Genomic DNA, 21800 nt, shown 5'->3' on the forward strand with positions numbered 1-21800 from the left:
GCGGAGGCAGGAGATTAGCAAGGGAGAGCGCACCGGTTGTCCTGTGGACGGGTGCAGGTAGGTGGGGACGCAGGCCAGGGGCACCAAGGGAAACCGAAACACCTGCACGTCTCCGAGTCGGAGACGTGGCAGGCGGTGCAGCCGGCGGGAAGCTCAGAGCTCAATCCTGGCTCGTTTCCCTCTGAGCCCTGGCTGGCCTGGGGGATGTGGCCAAGGGCAGGGGTCTCTCAGTCTCTCGGCTTCCAGGCAGGTTGGTACGCAGCCCTGGACAGCCCGCAGGTCCAGTGCCTTCCTGTCCTTGCCCCGGCAGGGCAGGGGGCTGTGGGGAGGCGCCAGGCTGTCGGGTCGACAGATTGAGAGGGCAAGGGCTCTTGGCAGTGTTGCTGGGGCGAAAGGGGTGTCACTGACCCTTGGGGGAGCTACCTGCTATCCAGGGTGAGCGGTCAAAGTGAGGGCTGCTCTGGTCATCTTGAGACCCTGGGGAGGCATAGGCAGGAGGGGCCCCACCAAACTTGTGTCAAGGTCTCTGACCGCAGGTACAGAGTGCAGATGGGTGGGGTCTTCTCACCAGCTGCCCACATGAGGGCAGAGGTCAAGGTTGCTGCCTGGCCCCCAGATCTGTTTGGGCCTGGCTCCAGGCTGGAGTGGAGCTGTCTGCAGTCAGTATGGGGACAGGTCACGCCACGCCTGAGGGATTCGGACCCACCCTCCTCAGGAATGGCCCTTCCTCTATTTGGCACCTGGGGACTGCCTGAGGTGGGGGCCCTTTTTTGCCTCAGACTCCTGGGCAATCTGCTGGGCCTCCTCCCCCAGCCCAGTCTGAAGAAGATGCTGACCCTTTGGCTTCTGTGACATAGTGGGCTTGCCTAGGTCTCCTGCCTTGAAGCTGCTCCTCCCCCCCTCCCCAGGCCCTGCCCTGGACACCCCAGCTGCCTTTCCCAGGTCCACAATGCGGACTCAGGCTGCCCACTTTGGACCTTCCCCCTGCTCAGCCTGGGAAGGGGCAGGGCCCGTGAGACACATAGGAGGTCTAAGGTCACCACCAAAGGCACAGAGAGTGGCAAGGCCATCCCCAGTCTGCAGCTCCTGCCCTCACACACAGGCCCCGCCTGCTGGGCTCCTGGCCTCTTCCCTGGATCTTCCTTTGTTCAAGGAACTTGAGCCGCTGGCCCTGGCCCCACTCACGCTGGCTGTCTCTGGCTTTCTTGCCCTGGGATTGCCCTTCTCCACAGCAGCACACCTGTGTGGGCCCGCTGCCCAGTCCAGGTCAAGGGCCGCCCAAGGCCATGTCCCCCAGCCCCTTGCCCTGCCTCTTCCACAATGCCTGACCTCCCCTGGGCTGGGTGGTGAGGTGCTTCTCTCCTCTCCTCACTTGGGACAGGCCTTCACCTGGCCCTCCTGCCAGAGCCCACCCTGGGCTAGATGTTGTCCTTGTGCATAGTTCTCTTGGGCTCCCAGTCCCTGTGAAGGGGGGCCCTGGAATGATGCACACTTGGCAGAGGAAATGGTGCCTGGCAGTCACTGGTGTAGGTGGGCACAACAGCACCCAGGTCAGGTTCCTGGAAGCAGAGTCTGAGACAGGTTATTAGGGAGTGGCCTCAGGACTGCCTGGGGGAAGGGCAGTGAGGAGGCAGGTTGTGCAGAGGGAGAAGCTGGCCTATGCTGCTGCCTCGCCACCTCCAAAAGCAGGTCTGGGCAGCCCTGTGTACACCATGGCCCACTGTGTGCTTGAACCCGACCTCTTCCTGGGGAAGTGCCTAGGGAGAAGGCTTGCAGGATGGACCCAGCCTGGCTGCTGCAGTGGGTGTTGGCAGTGGGCAAGGCACTTGGCAGTGGGCAGGGCATTGGGCACCTGTGGCCTCCTCCCACTATCCAGTCCAAATGCCTCAACCTGATGCATGTCTGCTGGCTCAAGGCTCATTGGGGAGTAAGCAGAACCCCTTCCCTAGGGTTCCCTCCTAGGCAGAGCTGGGCAGGGCAGACCCACATGGCTACTAGGGCCCACACGTGCCCCAGCCCCACACGTACCCTGCCCACTGTATAGGGGCCCCACCCCCTGCTGGTCAAGTGTGCTGCCCTGCTGGGTGGGTGACTCCCCCCTGGCCGAGGGGTCTGGACATGAGGGGCCAGAGTGCCCTGGGATCCACAGTAGCCCTTGGCTCAGTGTGCTGTGTCCTCTGGCAAAAGCTCACCTTCCTCTGGGGACCAGGACTTCTAAACCCACTGACCCAGAGCCATGGGTTTGAGGAGCCCAAGCTTTCAGTGGGTCACTGGGGAGATGGTGGGTAGTTCCTGGACCCACGTAACCCACGTCCTGGGACACAATGCTGGGGTAAAGCCACGATTTAGAGTAGAATGCCTGGCCTCCTGGGAGATGGCGTCCCAGGCTGCAAGGTGTCCCCTGGGAGCCAGTGCTTCGTCTGTGCCTTCAGCGGGTCATCCAAACTCCATTAGGCCAGCTGCTTCCTGGGCAGCACACTGCATAGACAAGGGCCCCAGGTGTCCCGTGGGCTGGTACCATCCAGCTGGGCACTTGAAGCCTTTTGTGATTTTTTTCTGGAGCTTGGTTGCCTAGCAGCAGTCCCCTAGGCATGTCCTGCGTGTTCTCTGCATCCTCTCAGCTGCCTGACACTATCCCGAGTAAACCACCTTGGGAGAGCTGGACTGTGCTTCCTCCAGCCTGGGCTCTCCTCGCTCCCCCAGCTGAGTGGTGGTTTTCCTGGTTCTGGATTCCCAAAGGGGCTGGCAGTAGGGTCACCTGCCCACAGCCCTTCCAAGCCAGAGGCCGAGTCCTGTACCCCTGGAGGGTTTCTGGGAAGCACCTGTCCACCCGACCAGGTCCTGTGACATCCAAGCCCTATCTTACTGCTTACTGTGGGGGCTCTGTGCCCATCTCAGCCATGCTGCCCCAGCACAGCAAGAACTCAAGCTCACCTCCCCCGCCAGCCCCAGTGAGGGCTCCTGCTCTGTGGTGTGGAGCTCCCCTCACCCCCCAGTGAGCAGGCTGCAGGGCAGCATGGGAGGCTCAAAAGCTGTGCGGTTAGGGCACGAGATGCTCATGAGCTGTGGAGTGGCCCCTTGTGGGGCCAGCCTGGGAGAGAGGATGGGAGGACCCTGGCGCCTTCCAGGGTTAGGCTCTGCAGGTTCACAGAGCACAGGTGGCCACGGGTGTCTATAAGACCAGGAAGTGGCTGGACACATGGTTCTGGGCTCCAGCTGTACATTTAGGGAGCTGAGGGTAGACACGAGGAGGTCTCTGATTTAATGGGTGGATGGAGACAGAGTGGAATCCCATCACCAGGGAGATGAGTCGGAGGTGGGTGGTAGTCAGGTCCAAAATGCACTTGTTGAGCTTGGCAGCCAGACTTGGAGGTTGCTCCAGCAGGAGCTGTGGATTGGGGGTGAGGGGTGGACATGGGGATCTGACCCTTCTCCCAGGACCCTGTGTGGGAGGAGGTGTGGGCAGGCGTCTGAGCAGAGGGAAGCTTCCAGCAGGAATGAGGGGGTCTGGGGATCATGGTTCTGAGGAAAAGGGAGCAGACCTGGCACCCGGGCAGTGGACATGGCAGGTGGGGAGATGTACCTGTGACCACAGACTAGGGGGCTTGAAACAGCAGAAACTGACCCTCCTGCAGCTCTCAAGGCCAGAGTCTGAAAGGGAGGTGTAGGCAGGGCCATGCCCAGCCTCTGCCTCCATCAGCACAAGGCTGCCTCTTCCCTGAGTGTCATCTTGTAGGGACACTGGCTGCACTGGGTTAGGACCAGCCCCATTCATCTTACATTGGTAACATCTGCAAGGCACAGGTGCTGGGAGTAGAACTTGACATGTTTTAGGGGTGGCACAATTCAACACAGCATAGAAGGGGGCAGACTTGGTGGAGGCAGTGGGTGTGCAGGTGTGGCCTGGACGGAAGAGAGGCTATATGGCTGTTTGCCGAGAGGGGCAGCGTGTGGAGTGCTGGGGCTTGAAGCCAAGTGACAGGAGCGGTGGGTGAGAGGCCCTTGCCATCCACTGAATTTGTGGCCCTGGTCCAGGTCCCCCAGGGCAGGGTGTGTGTGTAGGGGAGCCACATCCCAGAGGCCATAGTGGTGGGGTGGGCTAAGGGGGATGTGGGATTCAGTGGGCAGAAGAGACACAGGACCAGGCTGAGGCAGGACACATGGTAGGTCAGAGGGCAGGTGTCTCATGGGAGCCAGGTGGAGAGCTGGGGAGGGAGAGGGGAACCCCAGGAGCTGTGGCAGGGCTGGTGCTCCTAGATTTGAAGGCAGGGACTTCCCTAGTGGGGGTAGAAGGTTTTGGGAGGCTTCTAGATGGGGCAGGCACAGGGTGGAGCCTTTGGGGATCCAAAGGAAGAGTCCAGAGGTTGAAAGATCCTGCCAAGTTGAGGGTGGCCCCTTGTGGGTGGGACCACAGCCTTCTTGGAGCAGGGCTGAGCACGGCAGGCAGGGCTGAGGACAAAGGGGGCGGGAGGGTGTTGGGTCAGGGTCAGGATAAGCCTCCCAGGCCTGAGAGGCTGCCGATGGCCACCCCCTTGCCCCTGAGCTCACACTGTCCCTCTGCATGCTCTGAGCTCCTGGGGCCTTCTTTACTCCCTCTATAGGATTCTTTGGGGCATGGGGAAGCCCGTGAATAGGGGGTGCTTGTTCTCCAGGGCAGGGCCGATGGGGCATTCCACTTGCAGGAGCAGATCTGGCTTCTTGAGGAATGCTCTGGCTTGGGTGTCTGGAGTTATCCAGCTCGGAATAGTCCGGGGTTGATCTCGGGATGATATCTTCCACTTACACCCACCCAGGGCACTCAGGGTCCCTGGCTGAGCCTTTTTGTTCCCCACAGGACACAAGTGGACCTCCGGCAAGTTCTGCACAACCAGCTGTGTTTGATGAGTGGTCACACCTCTCCTCCTCTTGACGTCCTGGTCACCAACAGCACAGAGCAGGCCAGTATTGCCCAAACCATGATGGCCATGCCAGGAGCCAGCAGCCCCTCTGGGCCCCAGGCCAAGGCAGCACTGTGCTCCCAGGCCAGAAGCATAGCTGGGGTGTACGTGGAGGCCTCAGGCCAGGCCCAGAGCTTCTACACTGCCATGAGACAGGGCCTCCTGCCTGCTGACCTTGGGCTGGCTCTGCTGGAGGCCCAGGCAGCCACCGGGGGCCTTGTGGACCCTGCCCAGGGCCAGCTGCTCCCTGTGTCCGAGGCCCTGCGGCAGGGTCTGGTGGGGCTGGAGCTAAAGGAGAAGCTGCTGGCCGCTGAGTGCGCAGTCACTGGCTACCCAGACCCCTATGGGGGTGAAAAGCTGTCGCTCTTTCAGGCCATCGGGAAGGAGGTTGTGGACAGGGATCTGGGGTGGAGCTGGCTGGAGGCCCAGCTGGCCACGGGAGGCCTGGTAGACCCCACCCAGGGCATTCGAGTGGCCCCGGAACCAGCCTGCCAGCAGGGCCTCCTGGATCAGGAGACATGGCACAACCTGTTGGAGCTCGAGCCCAGCATGGGGGTCCCAGGCTTCCTCGACCCCAACACACTGGAGCGGCTGACATACCGCGAGCTGCTAAAGAGGTGCATACAGGCCCCTGGCTTGGGGCTGGCCCTGCTGCCTGTCAAAGTCACCTTCCGCTCCCTGGGTGGGGCGGTGAGTGCGGCTGAGCTGCTGGAGGCTGGCATCCTGGACGAACAGACCATCCAGCACCTTCGGGAGGGCAGGCTGGCTGTGGCAGATGTGAGCAGGCGTGCCGAGGTGCAGCGCTACCTCGAGGGTACTGGCAGCGTGGCAGGGGTCGTCCTGCTGCCCAAAGGCCTCAAGAAGAGCTTTTTCCAGGCCACCACCGAGCACCTGCTCCCAATGGGCACCGCACTCCCACTTCTGGAGGCTCAAGCTGCCACCCACGCCCTGGTGGACCCAGCCACAGGCCAGCGGCTATGGGTGGAAGAGGCCGTCAGGGTGGGCCTGGTCGGCCCAGAGCTGCACGAGCCGCTCCTGGTGGCAGAGCAGGCTGTGACAGGGTACCATGACCCCTTCAGCAGCACCCGAATCCCCTTCTTTCAGGCCATGAAGAAGGAGCTGGTGGACAGGCCATTAGCACTACGGCTCCTGGATGCGCAGCTGGCCACAGGCGGGCTGGTCTGTCCAGCCCGCAGGCTCCGGCTGCCCCTGGAGGCTGCCCTGCGCTCTGGCTGCCTGGACAAGGCCACTCAACAGTTGCTCTCGGAGGCAGCTGGCTTCACGGACCCCAGCACGCACAAGAGACTGCACTACGGGCAGCTGCTGGCCTCTTGTGTCACTGACCCCGAGACAGGCCTCGCCTTCTTGCCCCTCCCAGGGGGCCCCAGTGGAGAGAAGCCCCAGGTATCCCCATTCATTGAGCACTGTACTCGGCAGGCCTTGAGCGAGGCAGTGATCACCATTTCCATTGGGAGGTTCCAGGGCCGGCCTGTGTCTCTCTGGGAACTGCTCTTCTCCGAGGAAGTCCCCGTGGAGCAGAGGGTGACACTGGCCCAGCGGCACCAGGAAGGGACCCTGTCGGTGGAGGAGCTGGCTGCTGAGTTGAAAGTTATCATTGAGCAGGCTGCAGCCAATGCCAGCGTCACTTTTGCTGGGTTGAGGGACACCGTCACACCAGGAGAGCTGCTAAGAGCCAAGATCATTGGCCAGGACCTGTATGAGCAGCTGGAACGAGGACAGACCACAGCCCAGGATGTGGGCAGCCTGGACTCAGTGCAGAGGTACCTGCAGGGTACGGGCTGCATTGCTGGCCTGCTGCTGCCCGGCTCCCAGGAGCGGCTCAGCATCTATGAGGCCCGCAGTAAGGGGCTCCTCAGGCCCGGCACTGCCCTTATCCTCCTTGAGGCACAGGCTGCCACTGGCTTCATCATTGACCCCAAAGAAAACAAGAGACACTCTGTTGAGGAGGCGCTGAGAGCTGGTGTCATCGGGCCCGATGTGTACATGAAGTTGCTGTCAGCCGAGCGCGCCGTCACCGGCTACACCGACCCCTATACTGGGGAGCAGATCTCCCTCTTCCAGGCCATGCAGAGGGACCTCATTGTGCAAGACCACGGCATCCGCCTGCTGGAGGCCCAGATCGCCACAGGTGGGGTCATCGACCCCGTGCACAGCCACCGTCTGCCCGTGGATGTGGCCTACCAGCGTGGCTACTTCGACCAGTCCCTGAATTCGATCCTGTTAGACCCCTCTGACGACACCAAGGGCTTCTTCGACCCCAACACGCATGAGAACCTCACGTACCTGCAGCTGCTGGAGCGCTGTGTGCACGACCCCGAGACAGGCCTGTACCTGCTGCCGCTCCACAGTGCACAGTCCCAGCTGATGGATGGGGCTACCCGGCAGGCCTTCCAGAAGTTGCTGCTGTCTGTGAATTACGGGCGGTTCCAGGGGCAGAGGGTCTCTGCGTGGGAGCTGATCAACTCAGAATACTTCAGCGAGGACCAGAGGAGGCAGCTGTTGCGGCAGTACCGGCTGCGCAAGGTCACACAGGAGCAAGTCAAGCGTCTGCTGGAGGCAGCATCTCGGAGGCGGGCAGACATTATGCTGCCTGCACTGCAGGGCAGTGTCAGTGCCTTCAACCTCCTGGAGGCCCAAATCATTGACCAGCAGCTCCTGGACCAAGTGCTGGCTCGGACAGTCAGCCCTGAGGCCATCCTCCGCATGGACAACATCCGCAGGTTCCTGTGTGGCTCCGGTGCCGTGGGTGGCGTGCTGCTGCAGCCTTCCAACCAGTGGCTCAGCCTATACCAAGCCATGAAGCAGAAGTTGCTGCGACCCAGTGTGGCCCTGGCTCTGCTGGAGGCTCAGGCGGCCACTGGTGCCATTGTGGACCCTTGCAGTCTGGAGACCCTCTCAGTGGATGAAGCTGTGCGCAGGGGCGTGGTGGGGCCAGAGCTGTGTGGCCGGCTGAGGAGGGCTGAGGGTGCCGTCACTGGCTTCAGAGACCCCTTCTCTGGGAAGCGGGTGTCCCTGTTCCAGGCCATGAGGAAGGGCCTTGTCCCTTCAGAGCAAGCCACCCGCCTCCTAGAGGCCCAGGTGGCCACAGGAGGGGTCATTGACCCTGCAGGCCACCTACACCTCCCCATGTCGGTGGCCATCCAGCGTGGCTGCATCGACCGGGAAATGGAGACGGCTGTGTCAAGTGCTTCTGAGACCTTCCCCACACCAGACAGCCAGGGACACACCAGCTATGCCCGGCTCCTGGAGCAGTGTGCCCAGGACGAGGCCTCTGGCCTTTACCTCCTGCCCCTGCCAGAAAGTGCTCCCACTATCCCCACTGACGAGCAGGTCCAGGAGACTCTGGAGGCCACACTGGGAATGGAGGATAGCATGTCCCTCTGGGACCTGCTTGGCTCCTGCCACTTCACTGAGGAGCAGCGGAGGGGCTTCTTGGAGGACTTCCAGGAGGGGAGGACCACTGTGCCACAGTTGCAGGCAGCCGTGCAGAAGTGGGTGCAGGGGGCCAAGCTCCTGGCCCAGGCCCATGTCACGATGCCTGGCCCACGGGGTGAGGTCCCCGCTGCCTGGCTACTGGATGCAGGCATCATTACGCAGGAGACCCTTGAGGCGCTGGCTCGAGGCATGCAGTTGCCTACCGAGGTGGCTGAGCAGCCGGCGGTGAAGGCCTGCTTGTGGGGCACGGGCTGTGTGGCTGGCGTATTGCTGCAGCCCTCCGGGGCCAAGGTCAGCATTGCTCAGGCTGTGAAGGATGGCATCCTGCCTTCAGGCCTGGGCCAGAGGTTGCTAGAGGCCCAGGTGGCATCTGGATCCCTTGTTGACCCTCTGACCAACCAAAGACTGTCAGTAGAGGATGCAGTCAAGGCTGGCCTGGTGGGCAGGGAGCTGAGTGAGCCGCTCCGGCAGGCTGAAAGGGCTGCGATTGGGTACACAGACCCCTACACGGGGGGCTCCCTCTCACTGTGGCAGGCCATGGAGAAGGGGCTTGTGCCTCAGAGTGAGGGCTTTCCCCTCCTGCAGGCACAGCTGGCCACTGGGGGTGTGGTGGACCCCATCCATGGGGTGCACCTGCCCCAGGCAGTGGCCTGCAGGCTTGGTCTCCTGGACAAGCAGACAGGCCAGGCACTGACCGAGACAGATGCAGACAACAAGTTCTTCTTCGACCCCAATGCAAGGGACAAAGTAACATACCAGCAGCTCAAGGAGCGCTGCCTGCTGGATGCTGAGACCGGCCTGTGCCTGCTACCCCTCTCCCAGGACAGAGTGCTAGAAGTGGATGACCACACCGCTGTAGCCTTGAGGGCCATGAAGGTGCCCGTCAGCATGGGGAGATTTCAAGGCTGCAGCGTGTCACTTTGGGACCTGCTCTGTTCCGAGTACATTGGCCTTGACAAGCGACGGGAACTGGCAGCACTCTGCCAGTCTGGGAGGGCTGCAGCGCTACGGCAGGTGGTCAGCATGGTTACTGCCCTGGTGGAAGCTGCAGAGGGGCAGCCCCCGCAAGCCACCTTCACAGGGCTCCGGAAGCAGGTGTCAGCCCGGGACTTGTTCAGGTCCCAGCTGATCACCAAGAAGACACTGGATGAGCTGCAGCAGGGGAAGAAGACTGTACAGGAGGTCATGCAGACGGACAGCGTGCGGCAGTCCCTAGAGGGAGGCAACTTCATCGCCGGAGTCCTCATCCGGGGCACCAAGGAGAGGCTGAGCATCCCGGAGGCCCTGAGAAGGCACATCCTGCGGCCTGGCACAGCCCTGGTGCTGCTGGAGGCACAGGCGGCCACTGGCTTCATCATCGACCCCGTGAAGAACCGGAAGCTGACTGTGGAGCAGGCATTCGAGGCAGGGATGTTTGGCAGAGAAACCTACGTGAAGCTTTTGTCAGCCGAGCGTGCTGTCACTGGCTACACCGATCCCTACACTGGGGAGCAGATCTCCCTCTTCCAGGCCATGCAGAGGGACCTCATCGTGCGCGACCACGGCATCCGCCTGCTGGAGGCCCAGATTGCCACGGGTGGCATCATTGACCCTGTGCACAGCCACCGCCTGCCCGTGGACGTGGCCTACCAGCGAGGCTACTTTGACGAGGAGATGAACCGTGTCCTGGCAGACCCAAGTGACGACACCAAGGGCTTCTTCGACCCCAACACGCACGAGAACCTCACGTACCTGCAGCTGCTGGAGCGTTGTGTGCGTGACCCCGAGACAGGCCTGTACCTGCTACAAATTGTAAAGAAAGGAGAAACCTATATGTACATCGATGAGACCACAAGGCAGACTCTGCAATCTAGGACTTTGAAAATGCACGTGGGCAGGTTTGCCAACCAGACAATGTCTCTCTGGGACCTGCTGTCCTCAGCATACTTCACGGACGACAGGAAGTATGAGCTCATGCGGGACTATGGAGCCCAGGACAGGAGCCTGGAGGAATTGTCAACAATCATCACCACGGCCATCGAAGAGACTGAGGAGCAGAACCAAGCCATCAAGGTGGCAGCCATCAGGGGGGGCACGACAGCTGCAGAGTTGTTCCATGCTGGGGTCATGGATAAAAAGACCCTAGATACACTTTGCCAGGGTAATAGGGGTGAGCAGGACATCAGGCAGCTAGAGCATGTGAGGCTCTACCTGGAAGGTAGTGGCTGCATCGCTGGGGTGACTGTGCCCTCCACCAAGGAGATCATGACCTTCCATGAGGCCAGCAGGAAAGACCTTGTTCCGACAGTGTTCGCAGTCCAGCTGCTGGAGGCACAGGCCGCCACTGGGTTCCTATTGGACCCAAACACCCACCAGAAACTGTCTGTAGATGAGGCTGTGGCTGCGGGCCTGGTGGGCGAGGAGCTGCAGGAAAGGCTATTAAATGCCGAGAAGGCTGCCACAGGTTACAAGGACCCTGACACTGGAGACACAATCCCATTGTTTCAGGCCATGCAAAGGAAGCTAGTCACAAAAGCAGAAGCCCTGAGGCTGCTGGAGGTGCAGGTAGCCACCGGCGGCATCATCGACCCACAACACCACCACCGGCTCCCACTACAGACAGCATACACACGTGGCTGTCTGCACAAGGATACTTATGCACTCATTGCTGACCAGAAACACATGAAGAAAAGGTTTGTGGACCCCAACACACAGGAGAAGGTCACGTACCAGGAGCTCCAGGAGAGGTGCCAGAGACAGGAAGACACAGGCTGGGCTCTGTTCCCAGTGGTAAGGGACACACAGGAGCCTGAGTACATTGATGAGGTCACGAGAAAGGCTCTTGAGGCAGAGAAGGTAGAAATAACAGTGGGGAGGTACCGAGGCCAGAAGCGAACAGTCTGGGAGCTGCTGAACTCAGAATATGTGACGGAGAAGAGAAAGCTTGAGCTGGTGAGAATGTACAAAATGGAAACAGCACGACCACTGCAGAAGGTTGTACAAGTAATATTAGACATCATAAAACAGCACGAAACCAGCAGACAAGAACTGTGGTTCCGAGGGATCAGAAGAAACATCACAGCCTCTGAGCTGATGAGCGCAGCCGTCATCACCAAAGAAACCCTATGGGAACTGGAGTCAGGAACCCAGACACCACAGCAGGTGACAGAGGATGAGCAAGTAAAGCGCTACCTGGAGGGCACCAGCTGCATCGCGGGCGTCCTGGTGCCCGCCAAGGACGAGCCGGGCCGCCAGGAGAAGATGAGCATCTACCAGGCCATGTGGAAGGGCGTGCTGCGGCCCGGCACGGCCCTGGTGCTGCTGGAGGCGCAGGCGGCCACCGGCTTCGTCATCGACCCGGTGCGCAACCAGAAGCTGTCCGTGGAGGAGGCGGTGGCCGCGGGCGTGGTGGGCGGGGAGATCCGGGACAAGCTGCTGTCGGCCGAGCGCGCCGTCACCGGCTACACCGACCCCTACACCGGGGAGCAGATCTCCCTCTTCCAGGCCATGCAGAGGGACCTCATCGTGCGCGACCACGGCATCCGCCTGCTGGAGGCCCAGATCGCCACGGGCGGGGTCATCGACCCCGTGCACAGCCACCGTCTGCCCGTGGACGTGGCCTACCAGCGCGGCTACTTCGACGAGGAGATGAACCGCGTCCTCGAGGACCCGAGCGATGACACCAAGGGCTTTTTCGACCCCAACACGCACGAGAACCTCACCTACGTGCAGCTGCTGCGCCGCTGCGTGCGCGACCCGGACACCGGGCTCTACATGCTGCAGCTGGCGGGCCGGGGCTCCGCCGTGCACCAGCTGAGCGAGGAGCTGCGCTGTGCCCTGCGCGACGCCCGCGTGGCCCCGGCGTCGGGGGCCCTCCCGGGCCAGAGCGTCTCCGTGTGGGAGCTCCTCTTCTACCGCGAGGTGCCCGAGCGCCTGCGCCAGGACCTGCTGGGCAGATACCGGGCGGGCACGCTGACCGTGCAGGAGGTGGGTGCCACCCTCACCTCGCTGCTGGCCCGGGGCGAGGACGGGAGCCCGCACCGCGAGGACCTGCGGGGGACCCTGCGTGCGGCCACCATGGAGGTCAGGGTGGGCCGCCTCCGCGGGCGCGCGGTGCCCGTGTGGGACGTCCTGGCGTCCAGCTACGTGAGCGGGGCCACCCGGGAAGACCTGCTGGCCCAGTTTGGCGCGGGGATGCTGGCCTTGCCCGCGCTGACCCGTCGGCTGACCACCATCATCGAGGAGGCCGAGGAGGCTCAGGAGGCACGGCGGGGGCTGGAGGACGCCTCGGCCGGCCAGCGGGGCCAGGGCGCAGCCGGGCGAGGGCCCGGCGGCTCGGGGTGCTGCCCGGGCGGGACCGAGGCCGAGGCCGAGGCCGAGGCCGAGGCCGCCAGCCGCCGCCAGGAGCAGGCCCTGCGAGCCGCCACCATGGAGGTGGGCTCCGGGCAGTTCCGGGGGCGGCCGGTCTCCGTGTGGGAAGTCCTCTTCTCCTCCTACCTGAGCGAGGACCGCCGAGAGGAGCTCCTGGCCCGGCACGCGGCCGGCACCCTGGGCCTACCCGAGCTCATCGTCCTCCTCGCCCAGGTCATCGAAGAGACCGAGCAGCGCCTCAGCCGGGTGTCCTTCCGCGGCCTGAGGCGCCAGGTGTCCGCCTCCGAGCTGGGCACGTCCGGGATCCTGGGCCCCGACACCCTGCGGGACCTGGCCCAGGGCACTAAGACCCTGCAGGAGGTGACGGAGATGGACTCCGTCAAGCGCTACCTGGAGGGCACCAGCTGCATCGCGGGCGTCCTGGTGCCCGCCAAGGACGAGCCGGGCCGCCAGGAGAAGATGAGCATCTACCAGGCCATGTGGAAGGGCGTGCTGCGGCCCGGCACGGCCCTGGTGCTGCTGGAGGCGCAGGCGGCCACCGGCTTCGTCATCGACCCGGTGCGCAACCAGAAGCTGTCCGTGGAGGAGGCGGTGGCCGCGGGCGTGGTGGGCGGGGAGATCCGGGACAAGCTGCTGTCGGCCGAGCGCGCCGTCACCGGCTACACCGACCCCTACACCGGGGAGCAGATCTCCCTCTTCCAGGCCATGCAGAGGGACCTCATCGTGCGCGACCACGGCATCCGCCTGCTGGAGGCCCAGATCGCCACGGGCGGGGTCATCGACCCCGTGCACAGCCACCGTCTGCCCGTGGACGTGGCCTACCAGCGCGGCTACTTCGACGAGGAGATGAACCGCGTCCTCGAGGACCCGAGCGATGACACCAAGGGCTTCTTCGACCCCAACACGCACGAGAACCTCACCTACGTGCAGCTGCTGCGCCGCTGCGTGCGCGACCCGGACACCGGGCTCTACATGCTGCAGCTGGCGGGCCGGGGCTCCGCCGTGCACCAGCTGAGCGAGGAGCTGCGCTGTGCCCTGCGCGACGCCCGCGTGGCCCCGGCGTCGGGGGCCCTCCGGGGCCAGAGCGTCTCCGTGTGGGAGCTCCTCTTCTACCGCGAGGTGCCCGAGAGCCTGCGCCAGGACCTGCTGGGCAGATACCGGGCGGGCACGCTGACCGTGCAGGAGGTGGGTGCCACCCTCACCTCGCTGCTGGCCCGGGGCGAGGACGGGAGCCCGCACCGCGAGGACCTGCGGGGGACCCTGCGTGCGGCCACCATGGAGGTCAGGGTGGGCCGCCTCCGCGGGCGCGCGGTGCCCGTGTGGGACGTCCTGGCGTCCAGCTACGTGAGCGGGGCCACCCGGGAAGACCTGCTGGCCCAGTTTGGCGCGGGGACGCTGGCCTTGCCCGCGCTGACCCGTCGGCTGACCACCATCATCGAGGAGGCCGAGGAGGCTCAGGAGGCACGGCGGGGGCTGGAGGACGCCTCGGCCGGCCAGCGGGGCCAGGGCGCAGCCGGGCGAGGGCCCGGCGGCTCGGGGTGCTGCCCGGGCGGGACCGAGGCCGAGGCCGAGGCCGAGGCCGAGGCCGCCAGCCGCCGCCAGGAGCAGGCCCTGCGAGCCGCCACCATGGAGGTGGGCTCCGGGCAGTTCCGGGGGCGGCCGGTCTCCGTGTGGGAAGTCCTCTTCTCCTCCTACCTGAGCGAGGACCGCCGAGAGGAGCTCCTGGCCCGGCACGCGGCCGGCACCCTGGGCCTACCCGAGCTCATCGTCCTCCTCGCCCAGGTCATCGAAGAGACCGAGCAGCGCCTCAGCCGGGTGTCCTTCCGCGGCCTGAGGCGCCAGGTGTCCGCCTCCGAGCTGGGCACGTCCGGGATCCTGGGCCCCGACACCCTGCGGGACCTGGCCCAGGGCACTAAGACCCTGCAGGAGGTGACGGAGATGGACTCCGTCAAGCGCTACCTGGAGGGCACCAGCTGCATCGCGGGCGTCCTGGTGCCCGCCAAGGACGAGCCGGGCCGCCAGGAGAAGATGAGCATCTACCAGGCCATGTGGAAGGGCGTGCTGCGGCCCGGCACGGCCCTGGTGCTGCTGGAGGCGCAGGCGGCCACCGGCTTCGTCATCGACCCGGTGCGCAACCAGAAGCTGTCCGTGGAGGAGGCGGTGGCCGCGGGCGTGGTGGGCGGGGAGATCCGGGACAAGCTGCTGTCGGCCGAGCGCGCCGTCACCGGCTACACCGACCCCTACACCGGGGAGCAGATCTCCCTCTTCCAGGCCATGCAGAGGGACCTCATCGTGCGCGACCACGGCATCCGCCTGCTGGAGGCCCAGATCGCCACGGGCGGGGTCATCGACCCCGTGCACAGCCACCGTCTGCCCGTGGACGTGGCCTACCAGCGCGGCTACTTCGACGAGGAGATGAACCGCGTCCTCGAGGACCCGAGCGATGACACCAAGGGCTTCTTCGACCCCAACACGCACGAGAACCTCACCTACGTGCAGCTGCTGCGCCGCTGCGTGCGCGACCCGGACACCGGGCTCTACATGCTGCAGCTGGCGGGCCGGGGCTCCGCCGTGCACCAGCTGAGCGAGGAGCTGCGCTGTGCCCTGCGCGACGCCCGCGTGGCCCCGGCGTCGGGGGCCCTCCGGGGCCAGAGCGTCTCCGTGTGGGAGCTCCTCTTCTACCGCGAGGTGCCCGAGAGCCTGCGCCAGGACCTGCTGGGCAGATACCGGGCGGGCACGCTGACCGTGCAGGAGGTGGGTGCCACCCTCACCTCGCTGCTGGCCCGGGGCGAGGACGGGAGCCCGCACCGCGAGGACCTGCGGGGGACCCTGCGTGCGGCCACCATGGAGGTCAGGGTGGGCCGCCTCCGCGGGCGCGCGGTGCCCGTGTGGGACGTCCTGGCGTCCAGCTACGTGAGCGGGGCCACCCGGGAAGACCTGCTGGCCCAGTTTGGCGCGGGGACGCTGGCCTTGCCCGCGCTGACCCGTCGGCTGACCACCATCATCGAGGAGGCCGAGGAGGCTCAGGAGGCACGGCGGGGGCTGGAGGACGCCTCGGCCGGCCAGCGGGGCCAGGGCGCAGCCGGGCGAGGGCCCGGCGGCTCGGGGTGCTGCCCGGGCGGGACCGAGGCCGAGGCCGAGGCCGAGGCCGAGGCCGCCAGCCGCCGCCAGGAGCAGGCCCTGCGAGCCGCCACCATGGAGGTGGGCTCCGGGCAGTTCCGGGGGCGGCCGGTCTCCGTGTGGGAAGTCCTCTTCTCCTCCTACCTGAGCGAGGACCGCCGAGAGGAGCTCCTGGCCCGGCACGCGGCCGGCACCCTGGGCCTACCCGAGCTCATCGTCCTCCTCGCCCAGGTCATCGAAGAGACCGAGCAGCGCCTCAGCCGGGTGTCCTTCCGCGGCCTGAGGCGCCAGGTGTCCGCCTCCGAGCTGGGCACGTCCGGGATCCTGGGCCCCGACACCCTGCGGGACCTGGCCCAGGGCACTAAGACCCTGCAGGAGGTGACGGAGATGGACTCCGTCAAGCGCTACCTGGAGGGCACCAGCTGCATCGCGGGCGTCCTGGTGCCCGCCAAGGACGAGCCGGGCCGCCAGGAGAAGATGAGCATCTACCAGGCCATGTGGAAGGGCGTGCTGCGGCCCGGCACGGCCCTGGTGCTGCTGGAGGCGCAGGCGGCCACCGGCTTCGTCATCGACCCGGTGCGCAACCAGAAGCTGTCCGTGGAGGAGGCGGTGGCCGCGGGCGTGGTGGGCGGGGAGATCCGGGACAAGCTGCTGTCGGCCGAGCGCGCCGTCACCGGCTACACCGACCCCTACACCGGGGAGCAGATCTCCCTCTTCCAGGCCATGCAGAGGGACCTCATCGTGCGCGACCACGGCATCCGCCTGCTGGAGGCCCAGATCGCCACGGGCGGGGTCATCGACCCCGTGCACAGCCACCGTCTGCCCGTGGACGTGGCCTACCAGCGCGGCTACTTCGACGAGGAGATGAACCGCGTCCTCGAGGACCCGAGTGATGACACCAAGGGCTTCTTCGACCCCAACACGCACGAGAACCTCACCTACGTACAACTGCTGCAAAGAGCGACGGTTGACCCCGAGACTGGGCTTCTACTTCTCTGTGTGTCTTGGAAGTGAATGGTTTGTTCTTTTATGATTCAGAGTCTTAAGGAAATATTTTCTCTTAGTTTTTTATGTTTCCTTTTTTTTTTTTTCGGATTTATTTTTTTACCTCCCAGTTATGATTTTCAAAATTTGTAAAGTCAACTTGTAGTTTTAGCCGTGTTTCTTGATTTCACCCTGTCTTTCTTTCTTTTTTTTTTATTTCTGCATATTATGGGGGTACAGATTTTAAGGTTTCAATAAATGCCGTTTCCGCCCTCCCTCCACAAGTCTGAGTTTCTAGCATGACCATCCCCCAGATGGTGCACATCTCACTCATTATGTATGTATATACCCGCCCCCCTCGTCCCTGCCCAATACCCTATTACTGTAGTTCCTATGTATCCACTTAGGTGCTGCTCAGTTAATACCAGTTTACTGGTGAATATATGTGGTGCTTGTTTTTCCATTCTTGGGATACTTCACTTAGTAGTATGGGTTCCAGCTCTAACCAGGAAAATATAAGATGTGCTATATCACCGTTTTTTCTTAGAGCTGAATAGTACTCCATGGTATACATATACCACATTTTATTAATCCATTCTTGGATTGATGGGCACTTGGGTTGTTTCCACAGCCTTGCAATTATGAATTGTGCTGCTATAAACATCCGAGTGCCGGTGTCTTTTTTGTAGAGTGTCATTGAATCTTTTGGGTAGATGCCCAGCAATGGGATTGCTGGATCAAATGGTAGATTCACTTGTATCGCTTTAAGGTATCTCCATATTGCTTTCCAAAGAGGTTGAAGTAGTTTGCAGTCCCACCAGTAGTGTAGGAGTGTTCCTCTCTCTCCGCATCCACGCCAGCATTTGTTATTTGGAGACTTTTTGATAAAGGCCATTCTCACTGGAGTTAAGTGATATCTCATTTTAGTTTTGATTTGCATTTCCCTGATGATTAGAGATGATGAGTATTTTTTTCATATGTTTGTTGGCCATTCTTCTGTCTTCTTTAGAAAAGTTTCTGTTCAAGTCCTTTGCCCACTTTTTTTTTTTTTTTTTGAGACAGAGTCTCGCTTGTTGCCCAGGCTAGAGTGAGTGCCGTGGCGTCAGCCTAGCTCACAGCAACCTCAAACTCCTGGGCTCAAGTAATCCTTCTGCCTCATCCTCCAGAGTAGCCGGGACTACAGGCATGCGTCACCATGCCTGGCTAATTTTTTCTATATATATTAGTTGGCTAATTAATTTCTTTCTATTTATAGTAGAGACGGGATCTCGCTCTTGCTCAGGCTGGTTTTGAACTCCTGACCTCAAGCAATCTGCCCGCCTCGGCCTCCCAGTGTGCTAGGATTACAGGCATGTGCCCACTTTTTAATAGGGTTATTTGATTTTTTCTTGCTGATTTTTGTGAGTTCTAAGTATATTCTTGTTATCAGCCGTTTATCGGATATGTAGGATGCAAAATTTTTCTCCCATTCTATAGGTTGTCTGTTTACTTTCATGACTGTTTCTTTGGCTGTGCAGAAGCTTTTTAGTTTGATCATGTCCCATTTATTTATTTTTGTTGCTGCTTTGATTGCCTTTGGGGACTTCTTCATAAACTCTTTGTCTAGGCCGATGTCTAGGAGAGTGTTTCCAACATTTTCCTCTAGAATTCTAATAGTTTCATACCTTAGGTTTAAGTCTGTTATCCAGCGTGAGTTGATTTTTGTGAGAGGTGAAAGGTGTGGTCCTGCTTTAGCCCTCTACAAGTGGCTATCTAGTTTTCCCAGCACCATTTATTGAAAAGGGATTCTTTTCCCCAGCATATGTTTTTGTCTGCTTTGTCAAAGATTAGATGGCTATATGAGGATGGTTTTATATCAGGATTTTCAGATCTGTTCCACTGGTCAATATTCCTATTTTTGTGCCAATACCAGATTGATTTAATTACTATAGCTTTGTAGTATAATTTGATATCTGACATATTAAGACCTCCCATTTTGTTTTTGTTGCCTAGAATTGCTCTTGATATTCGGGGTCTTCTTTGGTTCCATAAAGCATAAAATTATTTTTTCAATATGTGTGAAGAATGCTGATGGGATTTTAATAGGTATTGCATTGAATCTGTAGATCAGTTTGGGTAGTATAGACATTTTAATGATGTTGAGTCTGCCGATCCACGAGCATGGAATGGATTTCCATCTGTTTACATCCTCTGCTATTTCCTTCCTCAGTGTTTCATAATTCTCCCTGTAGAGGTCTTTTACCTCCTTGGTTAAGTATACTCCTAGGTACTTTAATTTCTTTGTTGTCTTTCTTTCTTCTTCCACTTGTACTTTAATCTTTTTCTTCATGGTGTCTTTGAATATCTCCAGCCTGTCTCCTGTGTTACTTTCCAGTATTATTTTTATTTCTTTGAATATTTGCATGTTCCCTGTCCTAATTCTTTGGCTATGTTTATAATGAAAAACCCTTTGCTATATACCCCTAGCGTATCATGCTTTAGTGTATACATTTATTGTGTTTTAATTTTCCTTAAATGCATTGTTTTCCATTATAAAAGAATTTTAATGTTTCTGGCAAACACATTTCCCATCATCTGATGAGTTCAATTAAGTCCATTTGGGTGTAGCTACTTTCCTTCCAGTCTCTGTGCTCTTCAGGGCAGCTTGATTTTCTCTGCCGGCAGTGGTATCAACCTGCAAAGGCTGCTAATCTGCTTCATTTTGGATCTGTCCTTTTGGTAGCAATTTACCAAAAATGCATATGTATAAACAAAACTCTTTTATTTGTTTTCAGATTTTTGAATGTTTATCTTTATGTCCTTATTATAGAGATAAGAGATTAAAGAAGAAAAATAAGCAGGCTGGCACAGTGGCTCACGCCTGTAATCCTAGCACTGTGGGAGGCTGAGGCGGGTGGATTGCTCGAGGTCAGGAGTTTGAAACCAGCCTGAGCAAGAGCCAGACCCCGTATATCTACTAAATATACAAAGAAATTAATTGGCCAACTAAAACTATATAGAAAAAATTAGCTGGGCATGTTGGCTCATGCCTGTAGTCCCAGCTACTCAGGAGACTGAGGCAGAAGGATTGCTTGAGCCCAGGGGTTTGAGGTTGCTGTGAGCTAGGCTGACACCATGTCACTCTAGCCCAGGCAACAGAGTGAGACTCTGTCTCAAAAACAAACAAACAAACAAACAACAAAATAAGAAAAATAAGCGAGCCAAAATCCAGGGTTACCTAGTGCCATATCTCGGAATCGTGTCCAGCGAACTGCAGTTCAGTCATGCTCAAAGATTGTTTCAAGAGCCGAGAACTTCAGTTACTAATGGAATTGTGGGTAGTTGAGGCAGGCAACAGAGCACAAGTCCTCACTGGTCCCCCTGCACTCATGGGGTAGCTGCATGGCTGGAGCTGTGGCCATGGTGTTGTGTGTACATGGCCTAGGTAGCATCTTGGAGGATACTACCTGTGCTGGGGGGTTGGTGACTGGAGGAGGGGCAGATGGAGAAAACAGATGCTGGACATCTGAGCAAAGAGCCACCAGCCATGGGGCAGAAAGATGGACACCAATGAGTTATACAGGTGGGTAATTAATCTAAATGCTGGGCTTGACCTCTAAACTTGTGCCTCTTGGGCTCTGCAGAAAATCCCTGCCAGAGTCAGTGTGAGCTCAGAGGGGCACCTGGCCAATCTGGAGGCAGCTTGAGGGGACAGAAATGGCAGGAGGCGTCTCACAGACACTGATGTCTGAATGGTTGCTCTCCACACACATTTTCTTGCTCTAGTCCAGATTCTACAACTGTCTGAGAAAAACACTGTGCAAGGAGGGAGTAAGACTGGGATGGACGTGCAGAGTCGGGCATTAGGCCTTGCCTCGTGGGCTGGGAGCTCTGTCCCAGGTGGAACCTTAAGGTACAGGTGGAGGGGAGCTGGACACGAGCAGGGAGCGCCTGACATACCCCTGCTCCAGAAGCAGGAACCACGTAGCATGCACATGCACATCACCCACATTGTCACACTGGCTTCTCATCAAAGCTGAGGGGGAGTCACCACCCTGAATAGCACTTACGCGGTCCTTTCCCTTATACCTCGTCTGTGTCGTTATGTCTCAAGTGAGTTTCTTACAGGCAACATATTTGTTTGTTTGTTTGTTTTTTGAGACAGAGTCTCACTTTGTTGCCCAGGCTAGAGTGAGTGCTGTGGCATCAGCCTAGCTCACAGCAACCTCAATCTCCTGGGCTCAAGCGATCCTACTGCCTCAGCCTCCCAAGTAGCTGGGACTACAGGCATGTGCCACCATGCCCGGCTAATTTTTTGTGTATATATATATATATATATATATATTAGTTGGCCAATTAATTTCTTTCTATTTATAGTAGAGAAGGGGTCTCGCTCTTGCTCAGGCTGGTTTCGAACTCCTGACCTTGAGTGATCCGCCCGCCTCGGCCTCCCAGAGTGCTAGGATTGCAGGCGTGAGCCACTGCGCCTGGCCTTACAGTCAACATATTAATGGCTCATGTCATCTTAATCCAATTTTGCAATCTCTTTAAATGGCATATTTATACCATTAAATTTTATGATTATTGATGTGATTGGATTTATTATTTGTTTTCCCTTTCTCTTCTGTTTTTTGTAGATTTGTTCTCCCTTTCCTGCCTTCTTTTGGATTAGTCAAATAGTTTTCAGTATTCCATTTAAATTTATTGGCTTTTTGGCTATTCTTTTCTAATTTTTTATCAATAACTCTGGAGATGACAATATACATTCAATTTTTTATTTTTATTTTTATTTTTTTTTAAGAGGAGGCTGAACATGTTACTGAGTCTACATCCAATTTTTGACAGTCTTCTTAGAGTCACTGTCTTACCACTTCAAATGAGATGTGGTGGCCTTCCGCCCACACAGGCCCCTCTGCCACCCCACCATGCTGTCATTGTTATATGTATCACATTTGCATACATTGAAAATCCTGC

General features: G+C 59.4%; 1 protein-coding gene across 1 annotated transcript; it reads left to right on the forward strand.

The window, feature by feature from the left end:
- The first annotated feature begins 22 nt into the window (after positions 1-22).
- Positions 23-17124, forward strand: EPPK1 (epiplakin 1). Its single transcript, XM_020288717.2, has 2 exons — positions 23-57; positions 4835-17124. Exon 2 carries the CDS (start codon positions 4881-4883, stop codon positions 16875-16877), a length of 11997 nt encoding a protein of 3998 aa, XP_020144306.2. The 5' UTR covers positions 23-57; positions 4835-4880; the 3' UTR covers positions 16878-17124.
- The last annotated feature ends 4676 nt before the right edge of the window (positions 17125-21800 follow it).

This window comes from Microcebus murinus, chromosome 7 (assembly GCF_040939455.1).
Source record: "Microcebus murinus isolate Inina chromosome 7, M.murinus_Inina_mat1.0, whole genome shotgun sequence".
NCBI classification, from domain to species: Eukaryota; Metazoa; Chordata; class Mammalia; order Primates; family Cheirogaleidae; genus Microcebus; species Microcebus murinus.